Genomic DNA, 22,008 nt, shown 5'->3' with positions numbered 1-22,008 from the left:
GAGAGCATTTTGGGATATAAAATAGTTATATTTTTGATTATATCAAATGAAAAAGTTTTTGCACAAACAAAATCCATGAAGCCAAGATTAGAAGGAAAGCAAGAAACTAGAGGAAATTTTGTAGCAAGTTTCTCTGATAAAGGCTCCATTTCTCAAATATATAGAGAACTGAGTCAAATTTATAAGAATACAAGTCATTTGCTGGAGGGAATGTGGCAAAGTAGGGACATTAATTCATTGCTGGTGGAGTTGTGAATTGATCCAACCATTCTGGAGGGCAATTTGAAACTATGCCCAAAGGGCAATAAAAGACTGTCTGCCTTTTGACCCAGTCATAGCACTGCTGGGTTTGTACCCCAAAGAGATGTGCTCTTTGTTGTAGCAAAAAATTGGAAAATGAGGGGATGCCCTTCAATTGGGGAATGGCTGAACAAATTGCAGTATATGTTGGTGATGGAATACTATTGTGCTCAAAGGAATAATAAAGTGGAGGAATTCCATGTGAACTGGAACAACCTCCAGGAAGTGATGTAGAGCGAAAGGAGCAGAACCAGGAGAACATTGTACACAGAGACTGATACACTGTGTTATAATCGAATGTAATGGACTTCTCCATTAGTGGCAATGCAATGTCCCTGAACAATCTGCAAGGATCTAGGAGAAAAAACACTATCCACAAGCAGAGGACAAACTGTGGGAGTAAAAACATAGAGGAAAAGTAACTGCTTGACTACATGGGTCGAGGGGGATATGAGTGGGGATGTAGACTCTGTGAACCTTAAAAATTCTCAGACCCTACTTCATAAGATTGGGTTAAGACCATTCCCCACTTTAAACAATGAAGTAACTTAGATCAGGAATTTGAGAACTCTACTTCACCATACTTAAGCATGCCTTAGGGGAAGATAAAGTTGAAAACTCTTTGCTGAACATTGAAAAGTACTTAAACCCATACTTATAATAAGGTAAAAAGTTCTTAAGCTGTGCCTATTTTTAGGACTAATACAAAAGGGTGCTAAGTACCTATAAAGGTCAGGCAACTTGTGAACTTACAAGGAGCAAAGAGGTGAGAACTGACTCAGAGATTCTAGTCTACTCAGGTGTGAATTACTCAAAAGATTAGTCTTCTTAGGTGTGAACTAAGAATGGTCTGTCCTTTGAAAAACGTCTACTGTGATTGGTAGATGGGAGAACTTAGGGGGAGGAGAAAATTCCTTTTATAAGGAGATGAGAATCTGAGAGCAGAGACAGTCTCCTAAAGGAGGCTCTTGGGACAGTCTCTTGAGACAGTCTCTTGAAGACAGTCTGAGGGAGGCTGACTCTGGCTGGAACTCCCTCTAATGAGACTCTGTCCCTCTGAATCCTTGCTTGGACAGATCTTGTGGTGAGTGATAAAAAACTGACTGATCCTTCTCCTCCTAGGCTGGCTCATGCAGGCCTAGGCTGGTATAGCCCTTTTCTCATTATTTCCTTTCTCTCTCTCTCTCTCTCTCTCTCTCTCTCTCTCTCTCTCTCTCTCTCTCTCTCTCTCTCTCTCTTTAATTCCTCATTTGTATGAATTAAATTCTCTATAAAACCCAGTTGACTTGGGTATATTAGAATTGGGAATATTTCCCTGGCGACCACCTTAACTATTGATTTTAAAACAAGACACTGTCTTGAAACTATATTTTTTGCGGTCACAATTTACTCGTCCACTCTTTTATCTACTACAATTTAAGTCTTCCACTATTTTAATTATTACAGTTTATTACCTCAACTATTTTAACTCTCACAACTCTAAATGAACATCCTAGTGCAAACACCAACAAGGTATTCTGATCAAGGACACATGTAATACCCAGTGAAATTGCGCATCGACTATGGGAGGGGTGGGGGGAATAGAAAATGATTTTTGTAACCAAGGAATAATGTTTGAAATTGACCAAATTTAAAAAATGTTAAAAAAATAAAATAAAATAAACAAAGGGAAAAAAAGAATACAAGTCATTCCCCAATTGATAAATGGTCAAAGGTTATGAATAGGCAGGTTTCATATAAAATATTCAAAGCTATCTATATTCAGAGGAAAGAATGCTCTAAATCATTTAATTAGAGAAATGCAAATTAAAATAACTCTTAAGGTACCACCTCACACCTATTAGATTGGCTAATAAGACAGAAAAGGAAAATGACAAATGTTAGAGGGGAGAGAGGAAAATTGGGACACTAAAGCACTGTTGGTAGAGTTGTCAATTAATCCAATCCTTCTGGAGAATAATTAGGAACTATGCCCAAAGGACTATAAAATTATGTATACTCTTTGACCCAGAAATACCACTATTCTATACCACAAAGGGATCAAAGAAAAAGGAAAAGGACCAATTTGTACAAAAATATTTATAGCAGCTCTTTTGTGGTAGCAAAGAAATGGAATTTAAGGGGATATCCAGCAACTTGGAAATGGTATATGATATGTGGTACATGACTGTCCTGGAAAACTACTGTGCTATAAAAATGATGAGCACGAACCTTTCAAAAAAACCTGGGAAGATTTACATGAACTGATGAAAAGTGAAAGGAGAAGAACCAAGAGAAATTGTACATCATATCAGCAATATTGTACAATGATCAACTGTGAATGAGAACTATTCTATATGTATATATATATATATACTTTCCTCAGACATAAAATGATCCAAGACAATTCTGAAGGAGTTATGATGAAAAATGCTATTCACTTCCAAAGAAAGAAGTAATGGAATCTGAAATACAGATTAAAACACACGTTCTAAAGATTTTTGATATGCTTTTTCTTTTGCAACATGACTAATATGGATATGTTTGGCATGATTACACATGCATAATCTATATCCAATTGCTCTCTCAAGGAGGGGGAAGAAAAGGGAGGGAGAGAGGAGAGAGGATAGACTTTGGAACTCAAAATTTGAATAACTTTTGTTTACATGTAATTGAGAAAAAAATCAAATGTTAAAAGGAAAAGCCACATCCTTGTGACTTTTTAATAAAGTGAACAAACTAATTATGGTTATTAACAATATAATAAAATATATGTTTCTTTAAAAAAAGATTAGATTTTTTAAATGTATTATACAAAGCACTTTGCAACTATAAAGTGCTATGCAACTGTATAAATGTAATTTATTATGTTATTAGTTTCCAAATTTGACAAAATTCCCATCTGTAAAAGTTCTAAAAATGAGATGCATCCAGTATTTTTACCTTTGGTAACTTGAGTCTTTCTCATGGCTGTCATTGGTGGGGGAAATTTCATCCAGCTGCTCTGGAAGGGGATGATGATCAACAGCATTTTTGGTAATTACTTTCCTACAAAAGGTAAAACAATATTATGCTAGCTGTAAAAAAAAGAAAAATGTCTTTCAAGAATTTGATGATTTAAAATAATCATCTATTTCTCTAGAATATGTGCATATGAATGAATTTTGGGGTAGACTATGCTTGTGACTCAATCATCTAAAATAAAAAATCACTCCAAATACCCACAGATTATCAAAACCATTGCTATTTAATGTCAGGAGGGCATTTATATTTTGAAGGATTATTGCATTTGCTATAAAATGCTATAATGGGCAGCTAGATAATGTGATAGAGCATAGGGCATGGAGTCAGGGAGACTCATCTTTCTGAGTTCAAATCTGTTCTCAGGCACTTATTAGCTGGGATACTCAGGGTAAGCCACTTAACCCTGTTTTCTTTCATTTCTTCATCTGTCAAATAACCTGGCAAAGGAAATGGCAAACCACTCCAGTATTTCTGCCAAGAAAATCCGAAATGGGGTCAAGAAGTGTCAGACTGTACTGAAATGACTGAACAAAAACAAATAAAATGGTATGGAGAAGAAAAAGGCTAACCTCTATATCTGAAAATCTGACAGGACTCCTTTATTTGGTCTCCATAGGCAGTGAAGCAAGAAAATTGAGAGATTTATTAAATTATTATACTATTAAATTAGAACCAACTACTTTGATAGTGCTTATACAACACCATCCTTTGTATGTAAAGATCAGGTTACAAACTCATTGTAAGTACAGAATTTCCTTTTTGCTGTTTTTTCAGCAGTAGGGAATGAATTTGCCTCTTAACACTTCTCAACAAGTGCCTCTTAAAACATCATAAACTGGAAAAATACCCAGTAAAGCTTTAGGCATTGAATTCTTATCTCTGAAACAGACTCTGCTTTGTTAGTTTCATATTAAATGGCACTCAGTGATTCACAATTATATAGCATCACCGGAAAAATCGAAAGGCCGGTTTTTGTATCAGGGAGGAGCTTGGAAATTACTGCAGAATATTCCATATGCAATATTAAATTACTATTCATTGGACCTACATAACTGTCAATCTGCAAGAGCTCATAAAAATATATCTATGTATTCAAATGCAGGTTATAATCTGGGAGATATGTGTCTGTGCATATTTATGTATGTATGTATGTATTCTTCATTACCTTAGTTTTTCCTGTATGGCCTGATAGATCCTTCTCTTTTGAGTGTCTATGGATCTTGTTAAATCATGATTATTCTGGGCTTGATAATCAATCATCAGTATAATGTCAAACACAAACAAGAATCCTCTATAGTCCAATACATTTTCGATGGCAGTGACCTAACACCTTTCTTTGCTTGAAACTGATCAGAGAATCAATGATCAAATATGTCTTTATGCCTACATCTCTCAAGGAATAGAATAGGTTCTTAACCTATGCTAGTAGAGAGTAGAAAGGCTCTACCTTGTTCTAGGCAAGTCAAATGATTCCTTTTTCTCTCCAATCAACAAAAGAAAAATCTTATATTTTCAATACATTTCTGCCAATTTTATGCCTTAGGTGTGGTCCAGAGTCAACAGTGGGTCTGAGTGGATTATAACATATTGCTATTAATAACTTTCTTGAAATGATATAAACATCAAAGAAATGTATGTTTGTAAAAAGAGGTGGGTATGCAGTGAGAAATGGACTGCCCAAGTTTCTGTAGATATCCATAACATGACAACTTGACTGTCCCATATGCATGGAATGTATTCCTTTCTTACTACCTCAGACTCTCTCTCTCCCTTAAAAATGCAAGCATCATTTTTTGCATGAAACCTTTTTTGATTTCTGCCAACTGCTAGTTCTTTTGTATATTCTTACATTTATTCCCTTTACATTTATACCAAGCAAATTTATCTAGATACCTGATGTCTTATCCTCATCAGAAAGTAAACTTCTTGCAAATAAGGGTGTTTGTGTACTCCCCACAGATGGAACATAGCAGACAATAAATGCTTGCTGATGGATCAAAGTATCAAAATAAGCACTAACTGTATTATAGAGTAATTGAATTCGCAGCCTCTGCCTCATTAAAAATGGCGTGTGGCTGACTGACCTGAACCAACCTAACATCTCTACAATTGCCATCGAAATTGCTTTTCTTTGCTTCACTTTCGAGAAGTCCTTCCCAGACTTGGGACAAATAAAGATTTTCTTTAGCTTTAGCTCTCTTCATCTTGGAATTCTAGTCTGTTAGCTAAGGAGTGTAATCATCACACTATGTTTTAAAAAGCAGGGGCCCTGGGGTCTCAGCAATGACCTGAACCCATTGGACAATTCTGCAGGCATAAGATCTAGAGGCTTAAAGCGCACGTTCCAGTGAGAGGTGCCTCCGAGCTCCCTAACCCTTCCCCTCTCCACCAATGGACGCCTGCTTTCTCTCAGCAGGACTGCCCCCACCCCCACCTCCACCTCCACCCCCGCCGGGGGAGGGGCGGCTCTAGCAGCTCGAGGTTCTTCTCCCACGTCCGGACCTCGCGGCCGCCCCTCTTCCGTGCACGCTCTATCCCGCCCCTAGGAGCCGCGGCCGCCCGGTCCCCGCCCCCTAGCGGGGCGGGGCCCGCAGAAGGCGAAAAGTGGGAGACGGAAGGCAAGCACAGGCCTCGGCCGCGGACCCCGCTGCCTCCTCCGCGATCCACTCTGCTCCTGTTCCAGGCTGGCGGCTGCGGGAGGGCACTCACAGCTCCAGGCTCTGCGGCGCTGACTTCCGGGTGTATCTGGAGATCATCTTCCTTCTCCTCAGCCGCCACCAGGGAGGGGATCCCGGGGTGGGAGCTTCCGGGCCTGGCCCTCCCACCGGCGCCGGCTCCGCCCCGGCCCCCTCCCGCCACTCTCTGGCCCCGTCCCTCCCCGTCGCCTTGACTCCCGACCGCAGCCTACGCCCGCTTCCCTCCCCTGCCCCTCCTCTCCCCGCCAGCACCGGAAATGACTGCGCGTGGCGCGCGGCGCGCGGTAGTGACGTCAGCAGCGCGGCGGCGGAGGTGGCGGCGGCGGCGACCCCGCTCCTCCTCTCGTCTCCTATCCCCTCCTAACATCTCCCCGGCTGGCCTTGGGGGGCGTGGGGCCGGCGGGCCCCGAACATCTCGCCAGCCGGCGGCTGCCTTAGCTGGGTGCGTGAGGGGGGCGGGTGAGCGAGCGGGCAAGTAGTTCGAAATGGCCGCGGGCCGCCGCCGGGGTGCGGGGCAAACGGCTCAGTAGTGGTCGGCTCCCCTGGTCGGGGATCGGACGGCCTGAGTGCGGGGCCAGCCCTTGCGAAGGCGATCCCCTCGGTGTCCGTCCAGACTTTGATCACGATGGCAGTAGTCATCACCAGCATTTCTGTAGAGCTTATCCTCGGGCGGCCCGGGCCGCATAGATAGGGCATCCTGCCGGCTGGCTTGGGTTTTCTGGGTCAATCCCTGAAACAGCTTTGGGAATCCGGGCTGTTACTGCTCCTTGTTTACCGTTGAGAACCCCGAAGCAAGACAAGACATTCTCTAGAGACCCCCACCCCGCCCCTTGGAGTGTGCTCGTCGAGGCTGGGAGGGGATAAGGGAAGGTCTTGGTGGGCACCGGGACGTTAACCTCCGATGGGGATGCCACCCCAAATAGTCTTCTTTCTTGGAATAACCCTGGGTGGATACTTTATGCAAAAAAACCTCACCGGGATCTCTGAAAACTTATTTTTTGCTTGTACCACTGCGTGGGGCGAGGAGCTTCATAGGTTTGCTTTGAAGGAAAACCTTTTATCTGGTCTCAAAGAGTTTCCTCTATTGGTTTATCAAGGCTTGATTTTTCAATCAAGCCTCAGACACTTTCTAGCTGTGTCACCCTGGACAAGCCATGTAACTTCTCATTGCCTAGCACTTAGCACTCTTCTTTCTTGGATGTAAAACACAATATTGATTCTAAGATGGAAAGTAAAGATGTAAAAAAAAAAAAGATGATTTAAAGAAAAAAATTGTTATCTTTTAGGGAGACAATTCTGGGTAGGGATTTTTTTTTTAAGAGATCAGCATTTTTGGATCAGAAGATTGTAGACAGGCTTTCTTTGGTGTATGATAGAATAATAGGTTACATTTACAAAGGGTTTTAAAGTTTCCAAAGTGCTTTACAGATCTCTAGTTTTATTCTCACAACCATCCTGGGAAATAGGTGCTATTATTATTCCTATTTTAAGGAGAGAAAGTGAAGTACATAGGAATTAAGTGATTTGCTTAGGATCACACTGATGAACATTGATAGAGGAATGATTTGAACAAAGAGCCAACACTATCCACTATACCTTGCAACTTTTTTTCTTTTTTCAAAGAGTAGGGGGGAGATACAGATCATAAGTAAGTGCTTGAAGCTGGATTTTAATTCAAGTTGCTCTGACTCAAGGCCCCATGCTGTACCATAGTAAGTGAGAAACCTGAAATTCAAACCCTGGTCATCAAATTTGAAATATATTGCAGTCTTTCATTTTTCACCTTGCCTCTCCCATTGTAATTCATCAAAGGCTATTCAGTACCTACAATATGCAAGATATTGAAGGTGCTACAAAAAAAAAAAAGATTCCTTCCCTAAAGTTTCTATTCTAATTATAATATGTAGATATATCATACCTTTGATAGCTATAAAACGTACAATGTAAAATAAAGGGGCCAAAAGTGCATAGATGAGATACATGATGAAATGAGAATTCAAAGTTGGGAAAAACAGTTTGGGGCTAAGAGTATCACAGTAGATTGCATGAAGAATGTGATATTTGAGCTGCACTTTGAAAGTACATCATGAGAATTTTATGAAATGAGGACACCAGTTACAAAGCAGTTTGTGTGATTAATACTATTCAAACTTTGAAATACAGTTTTTCAAGAACAAGAATGGAGGGGAACATGAAGCTGGCAATGATGGAAGATGCAGTGGAGTATCATCTGTTTTTGTTACCAGAAGAACCAAAAGATCCAGAAAAGCGCAAAGAGCTCCTTCAGAAATATATTGCATCAATAACGACTGAGTATGCATCTCTACTGGTCTCCTATATCTGGCAAAATCAACCTTTTAATCTCAGATACACACCTGGTAAAGGTAAAGGTCTACTTCTGATTTTGATACTTTTGATTCTTACATGTCATTCTTACAAGTGATGATCTTTGTTTCTGGCTTTTTATTCTCTATTGTTTATCTGCTTGTTCCTTAGGCTTCCTAATTGAATTATCATCCTGTCCCTCCCTTTAATTGAATAAACCCCAAGACTGTCTTTAGCTTTCTTTTCTTTCTATACAAATTCTTGCTCAGTTATATCATTAATTCTTGTGAATTCAGTGATCATTTCTACGCAGATGACTCCTATTGCTACATATACAACTGTAGCTTCTGTCCTGAGCTCCATTTAGGAACTTACTGGACATTTTTCATTGGATGCCCTGTATTTTTATTTGATGATATCCAAAACAGAACCTTCTCCCAAACCTTTCTTTCCTAACTTCTCTCTAAGATACCACCATCTTTCTCGTTACCCAGGTTCACACCTTTCAAGTTATTCTAAATCTTCAGTTTCCCTCTGCCATATGACAAATATCCCTTGTACCTCAACATTTAATATTCCCAGCTCCTTCTCTATGTCTACATCATAGCTATCCTAGTTCAGGGGCTTATCACTTTTCACACAGATTATTACAGTAGCTTGAGTCTTATTCCTCTCTGGTCTGTCATCCACATACTTTCCAAATGGATATTCCTAAAACACAGGTCTAATGTTGTGTCCATTCTCCTCAAGAAGCTCTAAGCTCTCTCTCTTGCCTCTGGGATAAAATATAAACAGTTTTGTTTGGTATTTAAAACTCTTCACAGATTTGGTTCAGTCCTTTCTGGAGAATTATACATTTTTCTCTATCACACACCGTATCCCAGCCAGACTGGCTCACTTACCTTTGTCTGTGAATGATCTTCTCAACCTGTGTCTAAGTTGTCCTCCATGCCTAGAATGTTTTCACTTCTTACCTCTGCCTTTTGGCATGCCTGGTTCTCTTAATGGCTCAACTGAAAATCTCTTTCTACAGTACAGTAGATTTCCCCAGTTGTTAGTGATAATGTTCCAAATTTCTTTGTATTTGTGTTGCCTATTTTGAAAATTTAACTTCTCTGGATATATATTGTCCCCATTCCCTCCCCACTATAGAATAGAAGTCCTTTGGGGTCAGAAACCTTTTATTTGTTGTTGTTGTTGTTGTTGTTGTTTTTTGTCAGCTCCAAACATAGTTCTTGGGTCATAGAAAATACTTTATGAGTATCTTTTAATTGTTTGATTTGGCATCATCAGGTAGGACATGTTTCACCTAGCTCAACTTTTCATATAACCAGTTGACATTTTTATTCCCTCGATATTTTTTTTTAATGAAAATCTTTCTAAAATGAATTGTAAACTTTTTTATCATGGCTAAGAAGAAAAGCAAAATATCCATCTACCTTGGGCATTTTGCTATTTGACCTTTCCTCTGTATACTACTCTACATCCCTCTCCCTTTGACTCTGCAGACCATCCTATCTATACTTTCTTATCGCTGTTTCTTTTGGATAATTGCTCTGGCTTCATTCACTCTGCTAGTGAGTCACCAGACCAAAACTCCCTTTCTTGTTCAACATTTTGTGTAGTCCACCATTTGGGTAGTTTTCCTGCATTGAGGGCAGGGACTGTCTCACTTCTTATTAGTATTCTCAGTCTGACACCTGACATGGCAGACTGCAGTTTCATTCATTCATTCACTCACTCATCTATCAGTGTACTTGAACTGTGATGTTTGTACTGTGGTGGTGCCCTTAGAATCATGGAAGGACTGATAATGCCCATGGCTATAAAAATGTACCATTGGTTCTTATGCACGTCTTTCTGCTATCAGTGCTTTTAACCCATGGCATTATTTTATAAATCATTGGATGATGGCAAGGAGTTAACTTGGCTTTTTTTTTTTTTGGTGACATACTAGCTATGCAGGTCTTTTTCTTTGCTTCCTAGTCCACTGTTTGAGACTAGTGAAGTTCTGTCAATGTCTATCAAAGTCTGACTTCTGTTCTATCAAAGTCTGACTTCTGTCTAAATTGTACATTGTACTGTTCTATTTGACAGTATATTGCAAAGCACAGTTAACATGATACACTGACAGATAGTTGGCATTCATTTCAGTTTGGCTCTGCAGTTTCTATTTTGATGCTTAAGGCCAATCTATTTTTATTTGATTTTATGGAAATATCTACTAGCCATATTATTATTATTAGCTGGAACACTTCCTAATTTGGTGTGTTTGCAATGATAAATTGGTTTATTGGTTAAGAAACTTTATTTTCTCTTGCTTTCAGGTAACATTCCTGCTCATATTGTTGGTGTAACTAAATTTGGGGACAACATTGAGGATGAGTGGTTTATTGTTTACCTTATAAAGCAGATTACAAAGAAGTTTCCAGAATTAGTAGCAAGGTATAGTACTACAATTACTTCTAAAATACCTAAAATGTTATTATTGTAATTGAGAGAATAACTTTATGTTATATTTGTTCAGTCCATTGCAAAATAGATTTTAAAAATAATATTGAAAAGCTGTTTTGAAGTACTTTCTATTTTAAAAGTTTTTTCTTGTGAAAGATTCAAGTGTATTCTAGGTGAATTCTGTTTCCCCCAGTGCCCAAATATAACCAGAAGTAGGTATATTTTAAAATTATCATGTAAAACACACTTCCATATTGGTCAATTTTGTAAGAGCACACTCATACGAAACCAAAATTCCAAAATAAAACTAAATGCACAGATGTGAAAGACAGTCTGCTTTGATTCACATCCATCTGACTCTTAACAGTTCTTTCTCTGGAGATGGATAGCATTCCCCATTATAAGTCCTTCAGAATTGTTCCAGATCGTAGCCTTGCTGAGAGTAGCCAAGTTTTCACAGTTGATCACCATACAATATTGCTGTTACTGTGTTCAATATTCTGGTTCTGCTTATTTCACTCTGCATCAGTTCATGTAGATCTTAACAGCTTTTTCTAAAATCATCATGCTTATCATTTTCTATAGCACAATAGTATTCCATCACCAACACGTACCACAATTTGTTCAGTCATTCCCCAGTTGATGGGCATCCCTTCAATTTCTAAAGTTTTTGCCACTACAAAAAAAGCTATAAATATTTTTGTACAAGTAGGTCATTTCCATTACCTACCCCTCTTTTTTAAAATTATTTTGGGATATAGACCTAGTAGTGATAGATCAACGGGTATGCCCAATTTTATGACCCTTAAAGCCAACAAACAAAAAATTTCTCTTGAATTTGTTTAACTAGCCATGCTTTTATTTTCCTCCAAAAAATAGCATATCAAAATCAATTTTAAGTAAAACCAGTCATTAACCCTTGCAGAAAACAAAATAGGTAAATACTAAAACTCTGGTTCAGGTTTCCTTTTCATTACTAACTTGACAGTTGTTCCATATATTTCCAGTAGAGGGGGAACTTGTCATTCTATTTTTGTTTACTCCTTTTGATTTTTGAAGTCAGCTCTGAAATTCAGATCCTTTTCAGTCACCCTTTCCTCCATAACTTCCCACACCTCCAAAATCCCAAATAATGAATAAAATGCTATGTGAATCTTTTTCTGTTTTTTTTTTTAAAGCACTAGTAACTTATTTTTTGCTAACCATAGGATGTTGGTTGTTTTTCATGTAAAATAACAAGTCTAATTAAAGTTCATATGTCCGATGACAGAAAAAATTAAAAGTAAAACATTCATCTTTAAATGTCTATAAATCATAACCATCAACAGTGTTTTATATATCTTATAAAATATCGAGAAGAAAATTTATTAGAGGAAAAACATTTTCATTATTATATGTAAAATGCAAGTCCTAAAAATGCTTTATTAATTTTACCTATTATTATTGTTGCCACCAAAGCAAACTTGATTAATAGTTATATTCATGAACAAAACTGATACTTCTTTTGAAATAGGATTGAAGACAACGATGGTGAATTCTTGCTAATAGAAGCTGCTGAATTCCTCCCTAAATGGTTGGATCCTGATAATAGCACCAACAGAGTAAGTATACTTTGCTGTTGTAGATGGATCTAGAAGAAATCCATGTCTTGATTTTCCTGTATTTACATAGGTATCAGCATGAAGGGTGCATCTGTTCTTTATGTCAATTCCTGTGTCTTTGATTAGGTGTTTTTCCACTGTGGAGAGCTGTGCATTATTCCAGCACCACGGAAATCTGAGGAAATATCCTGGTTACCTGCCACACCTCCCACAATTAGTCAGGCACTAGAGATTATTGCCAAGCACTCAGAAAAAATCCTCGCCTCAGAATCTATCCAAACAGCAGTGAACAAACGAATCAAAGGGTAAGAAACAGTATATTTTCTCCAATTTTTTCTCAGAGGAATAAGTATTGTTTCTTTTTTCCTCTTGCCCCAGAATATCTTCAGGCAAACAAGCCAGAAAAAATGGTGTCTTCTTAAGGTCTCTCACTCTTGTCCCCTTCCATTTCTTCACTTTTCTTCTCTTCCCAGTCTTTTAGAGCTGATAGATACATAGATAGATAGATAGATAGATAGATAGATAGATAGATAGATAGATAGATAGATAGATAGATAGATACATACATACATACATACATACATACATACATACATACATACATATACACATACATACATGCATGCACGCATGCATGCATACATGCATAGATGGATAGATTGACTGATTGATTGATTTAGATCTGACTCTTTCTCCTTAAGTCCATTAGAAGCATAAACTACAGCCTGATCTGAGGGGGTTCTTAACAACATTGCTGCCCATCACAGGTACCCGGAAAAACTCCAAACGTCCCTTCATCGAGCTCACTGCTTCCTTCCAGCTGCTGCGGCAGCAATTTTGAAGCAGCATCCTCGGTTGGTAGCTGCAGCTGTCCAGGCTTTTTATTTACGGGATCCTATTGACCTGCGAGCCTGCCGAACTTTCAAAATATTCTTGCCAGAAACACGTGTAATGACTACGGTAAGATACTGCTCTCAATCTTTCATTTTCTCTCCTTTGGTGGACTGAAATTCTCATTAAAATTTTGTAAGGAATAGTTGATTTACTCTTGGTAAGTCCCCATCTGTCTTTTTCTCCCAAAATAAGGAACTCAGATTCAGAGGCTTAGTAATTGTTGGCCTAAATTGTTCTCAGTTCTTCTGTGTAATATAGGATTATTTTTCACCCTGCCCCAAATCTGTCATATAACAAGACTAATGCCAAGAACTACATCAGAGAACTGAAAATAATGTATTTTATCTCAAATTGTTTATGAAAGTCTTAACCCTCCCAAATAGTGGATCGATTTTTTCTCCACAGGAAACAAGGGTTAAAATCTGTTTTTTTTTTCTTTTTATTAATGCAGGTCACATTCACAAAGTGTTTGTATGCACAATTGGTACAACAGAAGTTTGTGCCAGACCGCCGAAGTGGGTACACTCTGCCTTCTCCGTCTCACCCTCAGTACCGAGCACACGAACTGGGCATGAAACTGGTAACATTTATGGGAGATATTTTATTTTATTTTATTTTATTTAAGTATGGGATAACTTCTAAAATCAAGTGGTCCTGAGATCATGTCTAATTTATTACTAATTTTTCATCATTCAAGATCCTTTTTGCAAGTCTGTGCCAGAGCAAGTATAGGAATTTTCTTGCTCAGAAATACATTGTTTTTGTGATTTTCCTTCCCCTTGTATCTTCTTCTAGTGTTCCAGGTGCACATTCCCTTAGAGGCAAGTCTACCTTTCCTATTCTAAATGGTTAATCTTCTTTTGTTTTAATTTATGCCAGCTTCATTTATTTGTATCATAGTTTTTATTTCAAGGGGGTTTTCAAACTTATATTTCTAGTTGAATTGAAATTCATAAATTCATCTTGAAAGTTATATAATCAATTGCAAGAGGTGCTCTTTAGAGACATAAAGATTTCAGTGAGTTTTTGCCTTTTTGTAATTCAGAGGGTAATCGAATTCAGAGCTGAAAGAGACCTTTGAGAGAATCAGGTTCATCTCCCTTATTTTACAGATGAAGAAATAGACCCAAAGAGGTTGAGTCTGATTTGCCTAAGATCACACAGTTAAAATGTTAGAGAAGCAGGATTGAAGTCCAAGTCCTCAGATTCTTTATACTATCCCATGCCTTCTTTCAAATTTAATAATCTGTAAAACATTCAGAAACTTGATATCAAACCCAGGTTTTCACAACTCTCCATAGATGTTCTAGCTAACTGTCCCCTTGAGTCTGTACAAATATAACAATAGCAATCACTATTTTTCCTCCTTTTTATTCCTGTATCTGATTTAGGCTCATGGCTTTGAGATTTTGTGTGCTAAATCCAACTCACTTCCTGACTTCAAGAAATCTCTAATGACTACCACCTCTCTTTGGAATGGCTTTCTTGACAGTCTGAAAGCAAATGGCTTTTTTGAGGTAGGAAAAATAATGTATTCTTTGTATACACATCTCAAGAAGAAATATACAACTATTTAAAATCCTTACAGATATGAAATGTGATATTTTTGGTAGGATGTCTGGGGTGGCAGACAAATATAGTGGGTTACTGCCATGATGGAGATGAATAATCTTTTGATCAATATTGAATGATCTGCATTTTTCAGGGAGAGATAGAAAGTTCTGCCAAGTACCTGCAGAAACTACACATGGCAAAGAACTACTTTGAGCATTCTGTGAATAGGCCAGAAAGGTAAGATTGTCATTTCCTATCTAGCATTAAAGTTTTATTTATCAAGAAAGACAAAGAATCAATGAAAAAGTAGTTTTTAAGCCCTTATTATGTGCCAGGCACAGGCTAGGTACTTGAGATACAAGAACAAAGAGTGAAATATGATTTATTTTTATCAGATCCCTGAAGGGGATTAGAGAGGAAGAAGAGTAAGTATGTACAACTGGCTACCTCTGATTTTTTTTTTTTAAACCCTTACCTTCCGTCTTGGAGTCAATACTGTGTATTGGCTCCAAGGCAGAAGAGTGGTAAGGGCTAGGCAATGGGGGTCAAGTGACTTGCCCAGGGTCACACAGGTAGGAAGTGGCTGAGGCCAGATTTGAACCTAGGACTTCCCGTCTCTAGGCCTGGCTCTCAATCCACTGAGCTACCCAGCTGCCCCCTCTCTGATTTTTTTAAAGTGGGGTCTTTGGGAGAAAAGAGAGAAGGCCTGATAAACTGTGGCTATCCCAGACCTAAATAAAGCCCAAGATAAAGGAAAAAAAATAGGAAGAATATTTTAAGACAGATGTATCAAACTCAAAGCCCACTGCTGCAGCCTGAATCAGATTAAAATTAAATTGGGAAATATTTAACAAAACAAACAAAAATATAAGAAAACATAGATCATGTTAATTTGTAGTTTTCTAACTCATTCACCCAGTAGGGATCTGTTTCTGTTAAATTAGGAAACTGCATGGGGCTACAGGAAAATGCCCAGATTGAGCTCCTGGCTACACTGTCCACTTCAGAAGTGACCCCTGGCAGATGTGGGCCAGCAGGCAGAGGTGAATCTCTGTTCATCCTCTGTAGAAAGCCATGAATCTGCTGAACTCACTTTTCCCTATAAGCCAGATGCTACTCCTGACTTCCCCATTTATAAATGATACCACCATTTTTCCAGAGATGTAGGTTCAAAATCCTAGAGTAATCTTTCATCTGATTCCTCCTCACATTGCTCCCAACCCTAGTCAGTTACCAAGACCTGCATTTCTGCCTTGCCAGTGGATCTCACAACCACCCTTTCTTTTCCTAATGCCATCACCTGAATTTCTCTGTAGTCCTCCTTCACCCTTCTTAACTGGTCCCCTCATCTTCACTTTCTCCTGTTCCAGTCCCTTCAACTTAATGACTCAGAGATTGTCTTATGTTTCTGATCTTCTAAACTGAGAAACTACCCAGTGATTCCTAAATAAAGACTGACCTTCTTACTCTACCCCTTCTCTCTTCTGTGTACCTTGTATCCCAGACAAGCTGAACTTCTGAGGTTCCCAAACACATTCTCCACTTTATTACCTCCATACTTTTTGTCATGCTAAAGTCATTTAAAATTCCCTCTCTCAAATGTGTCACAGATACAAAGCTGGGATAGGCCTTAACCCATTCAGACTGAGTCCTGAGGCCTGAAATGATTTCCCAAGCTCCCATAGATAGCAGAGCTTGGACCATATCCAAGATCCTATTGTCTCCTGCCATGGCCTTCCATGTGTTCTCAGCCTCCCTGAAATGCCACCTCTTAATCCACATAAGCTTTGCTGATTTTTTAAAGTTCTCCCTCTTACTCTCTCTCCTCTCTCTCCCTCTCTCTTTCCCTCTCTCCCTGCCTTTCCCTCTCCCTCCCGCCCTCCCTTTTCTGCACCCCTATACCACTTTCTATGCCCCTTAGAGTTTTTTGTGCTCTTGTTTTACCTCATATTGTAGGCTACTTGAAAGCAGGTCTATACTATACTTGGCTTTATCTCTCTACTTTGCTGTTTATTGAACACTCTTGGTAGGTTACCAATAAGTATTTCTTGAATAAATGACTTGATAGTTAACTTTATTTCAAATTCATTAGGAATAGGTTAGACAATTCCAACAGTTTTTGTTATCAGCTATATCACTCGTGTGTCTAATGAACTTTCTAACATTCCCCCCCCCCCCCCCCCAATATGTATTTTCTCCATTACAGTTAGCGAAAAGAACACTAGACCAGAAAACAGGAGACCTGAGTTCTGGGTCTGGCTCTTCTGCTAAATGACCTTAGGCAAACTTAATAACCTTTCTGCTGCATTGGTTTTCTAGTCTGTTAAAATGAGGTTGTTGGACTAGATGATATCTCTTCTTGTCAGATCTAAAATTCTATGACTGTGATTAACTAATTCTTAGGTCTCAAATTGAGAGAATTGCACATGATTTTATTTTCTTGTTGTAGCCTTCTTGATGTAAGCCCAGGGGAAGAAATCTTAACCTTATTACAAACATTGCCCTTTGACCAGGAGGAGCTGAAGAAAGAAGAAGCTAATCTCTGCAGTGAAGATGGTGAGTGGCTCTATTTGAGTGGAACAGGTGGGAAAGAGTACAGCATTTAGCAGCATCTCAGAATGTATTTCTCCTTGTCATGTGATGAATGTAACAGGATTATTTCTTGATTCACATGGTTTTTTAAAAGTACTTTTTGGTTAATTACTTTCAAATACTTTTTTTTTGAGGGGGAGGGTAGTTATTTTTTGAAACCCATTCAAATTTCTTAGAAGGAAATATTCAGCCATAGAAGAATTACTCTTCTTTGTCCCATCTTCTTGGTGTTTCAGGACTGATCTTTTTTTTTTTTTTAAACTCTTACTTTCTGTCTTAGAATTAGTACTGTGTCTTGGTTGCTAGGCAGAAGAGTGGTAAGAGGTAGACAGTGAGGGTTAAATGACTTGTTCAGGGTTACACAGCTAGGAAGTGTCTGATGTCACATTTGAACCCAGGACCTCTTGTCTCTAGACCTGACTTTCAATCCACTGAGCTACCTAGCTGCTCCCTAAGGACTGATCTTGAACAAGTTGTGGAAATGTTCTTATAGTGGTACTTTTTTTCTCTTTTCAGATGATCGCTGGCTGTATATCTCTCCAGATCAGCTAGACCAGGTTCTGCAGGAAGCAACTGGTAAAGACAAACCAGCGGTCACTCCCAAAGGAGAGGAGCCGACTTTTGACTTAAACAGAGTCACAGACAGCATGAAAGCATTTGTGTCCAAAGTCTCATCCCACAAAGGAGCAGAATTGCCTCGGTGTGTAGAGTTGATTCATATTGGCTGGTCTAGGTGTTTCTCCCTACCTGGCCTTACAACACACAAAAATAGACAGGCAGGTTGTCCAGAATTTTTGTCATAACCACTAGAGTTGAAATCAGAGTCTAAAAGTTGGACAAGGGAGGAAATGTAGCTTAATAAAAAGAATCTGGGATTGGGAGTCGGGGATCTCAGTTTGAGTTCAAGTGCTGCTACTCATTATTAACCACGTGACCTTCAGTAAGTCTTTAGTTTCCTCATCTGTAGAATAAGAGATTTGGACTAGATGCGAGTGTTAATAACTCACATTTACACAATGCTTAAAGGTTCATAAAGCACCTTCCTATGATGATGTACCCTGTGATGGGTTAGGTGATTGTATCTCGGCAGGTGTTGAAGCACCATTTGAACTCGGGGATCCTGACTCCTGGTCCATGCCTTCTTACGTGTCTAGGTGATAGCTGTCTATTAGAGGCAGACACAGCAGGACAAGAGGAGGAATAAGTAATAGCAGAAAGCTAGATGTCTACTGAAAAGTAAACTATGACTGACTCAAAGTGAAATAGCAGTTCAGAATGATGGGCAAATGTGGTAGTCCAGAGTTATGATGAAGAGGTTAAATGTTTACTTCAGTAGTTCTATAATTAATCAAGCTTTCAGGAAGACAAATCCTTTTAAAGTTTTGGTGTTTGAAAAGGAAGGGTTCATTTATCTAGAAAATTCTCTCAGGATCATGAAATAGAATATTCTATTTCCTTGTGATCTCCTCTCCCTCTGTTGCTTGTCAGGGAGCTTAGTGTTGGGAACAAAACAGTCATTTCACCCGAAGCTTTCTTCTAAAGTACCATTGCTCCCGTTGTATTTTCTGAGGTTATTCCCAAGTGGCCAGTCACCCACCTAGAGTTGCACCTGGGTATGCAAAGGGCCATGGCCCAGACATGGATTTATTGTGACTGTTTTTTTCCAACTTGTAGGGAGCCTTCTGAGGCACCTATCACCTTTGATGCAGAGTCTTTCCTCAATTACTTTGACAAGGTTTTGGGTGAGTCACTATATACTTTTTCCTGACATTTTCTGAAGTTGTGGCTGAGGGAGGGAGGGCATTAGACTTAGGACATGGGAATTCTAGATTCTTGACCTGGTTTTGAACTACTGCTTCTGGTGAGTCTGCTTTCCTAAAGAGTTCAGCGGGGAATGTCTGTCAGCATTTTTAAGGCTGTGTTCTTGTCTCACTTTGTCTCTGCTGACTAGCACTGATCTTTCAGGCCTTAGCCTAACATTACTTGGCATGTTTTCCACAACCACTTGAGGACCCTAACCCTGTTGACTTGTCTGTCAGCATTTCCATTTCAGTGAGGGTGTAATTATGAGATAGCCAAACTCAGCAAGTGGTGCTCTAGTCTCCTGACAGCATCTAGCCATTTTTAGTAACTTGTTTCTCTCTTTCGTTTTTGCTCTCACTTTGCCAGGTTCTGATGATTCAGACTCTGATGACTTCTATGATGATCTGGATGAAGACTCTGTATACCTAAATGGCGATGGTGACTTGGACCTTGGAACCCAGCGTCCTGAGGGAAAGGCCTTTGCAAGAGAAACTCTAGAAACTATCAAGACATACATGGCACAGATGGATCAGGAGCTAGCACAAACTAGCATCGGAAAAAGCTTCACCAACTGGAAACGCAATGTAAATATGTTCTCTTCTTTCTTTTCTGAGGTACTCAGGAATCAGTGGTACAATTTCTGAAACACAGAAACCTTCCGATTTTTTTTTTTACAAATCATTGACTTAAATTGGATTTTATGTTTTATAAAGGGAAATCTCCATCAGAAGGTGGCCTAGGCAGGACTGTTCTTGTTTCTTGCAAAGGACACTCAGTACTGAATGTTGCACCACAAGGTCAATAGAACCTAGAAACTAGAACTTACATATCCATGCTAACTGTGACAACTTTTTAAAGGAGAGGTGAGAGAGGTGCTACAAGGCTAAGTATGCATCCTGGCCTCAGACACTTTAGAGCTGTGTAATGCTTGGTAAACCACTTGACCCTAATTGCCTGGTCCTCAGTATTGATTCTAAGACAGAGGATAAGAGTTTTTAAGAAAATAGAGGAGAGTAGGGAAAACAAGAGGAAGTGACAGATCTGAAAGCCAGGCAAACCAAACTGCCTATTAGCATTCAGGACTCTGCTGAAGCAAGCTAACAATGCCCTGAGCATCTCTCTTGAAATCCTTCAGAAGATGGAGGAAATCTCTTTAGTTTGTAGAAGAGCTTGTTGCAGATATCATTTCAGTATTTGGAACTAAAGATAAGCGTTTGGACATTAGGTCGCCTGGGAGAGGACAAGCCATTTCTTCTCCTCCTTTTAGGTCTCAAGTTCAAGTCTTTTTAGCTTTACTGTTTCAGTTAAGCTTAAATCAAATGGTTGATCATAGCTTTGTCATCAAAATCTCATGCTTTTTCCCTCTCCTTGGTCTTGACCTCTAGGAAAACTTGCCAAAGGAAGTGTCTCAAACTGTTGACATTGACTCAGATGATGATGAAGCTACAGCAGATGGCCCTGTTCTGGACCCTTTGGACTTGGATGTGAACTTGGTTACAAATGTCTTGGAATCTTACCGTTCCCAAGATGGACTGGCAGGACCAGCTTCTAACCTTTTACAGAGCATGGGTGTGCAGCTCCCTGATGACATAGATCCCAGACATACCAGCCAGTAACTGCAAGATTAATCCGATAGCCAATAAAGAGTCAGTCTGATGTGCACTATGCTGCTTCAGTCACTATTTTAGCAAACACAGCAGGGTGGCTGTCAACATCTCCAGAAGATACGGGATTTCTACATGATTTTCCTGCTCAGTTTGAGGATAGAAAATATCTCCCTCCAAAGGCCCTGTCTTTTGACCCTTGATATCTGATATCTGTACCTTTTTCAGTCTCCCTTTCCTGACTAGGCATGCTCAAGGCAGTCAGTAAGCATTTCTTAAGCACCTATTCTGTTCCAGGCACTGTGGATACAAAAAAAAAGAGCAAAAGACAGTTCCTGCTCTTGAGGAGAACCTTGCTGTCTAGTCTGTGGTTCTACTTCCCTGGTTCTGCCTTCCTTATCCTGTCCAGCTGAGCTCTCAGGCCAATAAGCCATCACAATGTACATAAGACCTCAACTATGGATGACTATGGGGATCCTCTGCACAGCTAGAGCAGAATGTGGGGGGAAAGCATTATACTCTGGTCAAGAAAGCCAAGCTTCTACCCTTAGTAGCTAGAGGACCCTGGGGAGGTCATGTAACCTCCCTGGGCCTCAGTTTCCTCACTTATAAAATGAAAGGAGTTGGACCACATGGCTTCTGAGGTTCCTTCCCATGTTACGTGGGTGATCTAAAGTACATTGTAAACTTTATAAAGTACTATACAGATATGGCAAATCAATTCATATTCTCATGGTCCAGTATCTACCACAAATTAGTATCATTGCCCCAACTTCCTGGGAAGCCATCTTTAAAAATTTTTTTAATATTTTATTTTTCCGCCAATTACATATAAAATTTTTAAAAAATTTTTATAATATTTTATTTGATCATTTCCATGCATTATTCATTAAAGACAAAGATCATTTTCTTTTCCTCCCCCCACCCTGTAGCCGACGCGTGATTCTACTGGGTATCACATGTGTTCTTGATTCGAACCCATTGCCATGTTGTTAATATTTGCATTAGAGTGTTCGTTTAGAGTCCTCTGTCATGTCCCCTCAACTGCTGTAGTCAGGCAGTTGCTTTTCCTTGGTGTTTCTACTCCCACAGTTTGTCCCCTGCTTATGAATAGTGTTTTTTCTCCTAGATCCCTGCAGATTGTTCAGGGACATTACACCGCCACTAATGGAGAAGTCCATT

At 39.3% G+C, this 22,008-nt stretch overlaps 2 protein-coding genes across 6 annotated transcripts in view; one reads left to right on the top strand and one right to left on the bottom strand.

The window, feature by feature from the left end:
* The window catches only part of FAM149B1 (family with sequence similarity 149 member B1), a 205,297-nt gene extending 199,149 nt beyond the window's left edge, over positions 1-6,148 (bottom strand). For 3 of the 5 annotated variants that reach the window (XM_056819372.1, XM_007478368.2, XM_007478369.2), the window contains exons 1-2: positions 6,013-6,144; positions 3,223-3,327 (exon numbers count right to left, since the gene is read on the bottom strand). In XM_056819372.1, coding sequence (XP_056675350.1) covers positions 3,223-3,327; positions 6,013-6,059 — 152 coding nt within the window. In that variant the 5' untranslated portion in view covers positions 6,060-6,144. Of the gene's footprint in view, positions 1-3,222; positions 3,328-3,872; positions 3,912-6,012 lie in introns of those variants that run through there. The other 2 variants (XM_007478370.3, XM_007478371.3) reach the window with 2 other exon arrangements.
* A 108-nt stretch (positions 6,149-6,256) lies between these two features.
* On the top strand, positions 6,257-20,884 carry ECD (ecdysoneless cell cycle regulator). Its single transcript, XM_001362474.4, has 14 exons — positions 6,257-6,441; positions 8,163-8,383; positions 10,652-10,769; positions 12,292-12,379; positions 12,506-12,684; positions 13,147-13,339; positions 13,725-13,853; positions 14,665-14,790; positions 14,979-15,064; positions 17,277-17,383; positions 17,936-18,119; positions 19,094-19,161; positions 19,589-19,806; positions 20,608-20,884. Exons 1-14 carry the CDS (start codon positions 6,257-6,259, stop codon positions 20,836-20,838), a joined length of 2,133 nt encoding a protein of 710 aa, XP_001362511.2. The 3' UTR covers positions 20,839-20,884.
* Positions 20,885-22,008: the final 1,124 nt, after the last annotated feature.

Source organism: Monodelphis domestica, chromosome 1, assembly GCF_027887165.1.
Source record: "Monodelphis domestica isolate mMonDom1 chromosome 1, mMonDom1.pri, whole genome shotgun sequence".
Taxonomy (NCBI): domain Eukaryota; kingdom Metazoa; phylum Chordata; class Mammalia; order Didelphimorphia; family Didelphidae; genus Monodelphis; species Monodelphis domestica.
This window is presented reverse-complemented; position numbering and strand designations above follow the sequence as displayed.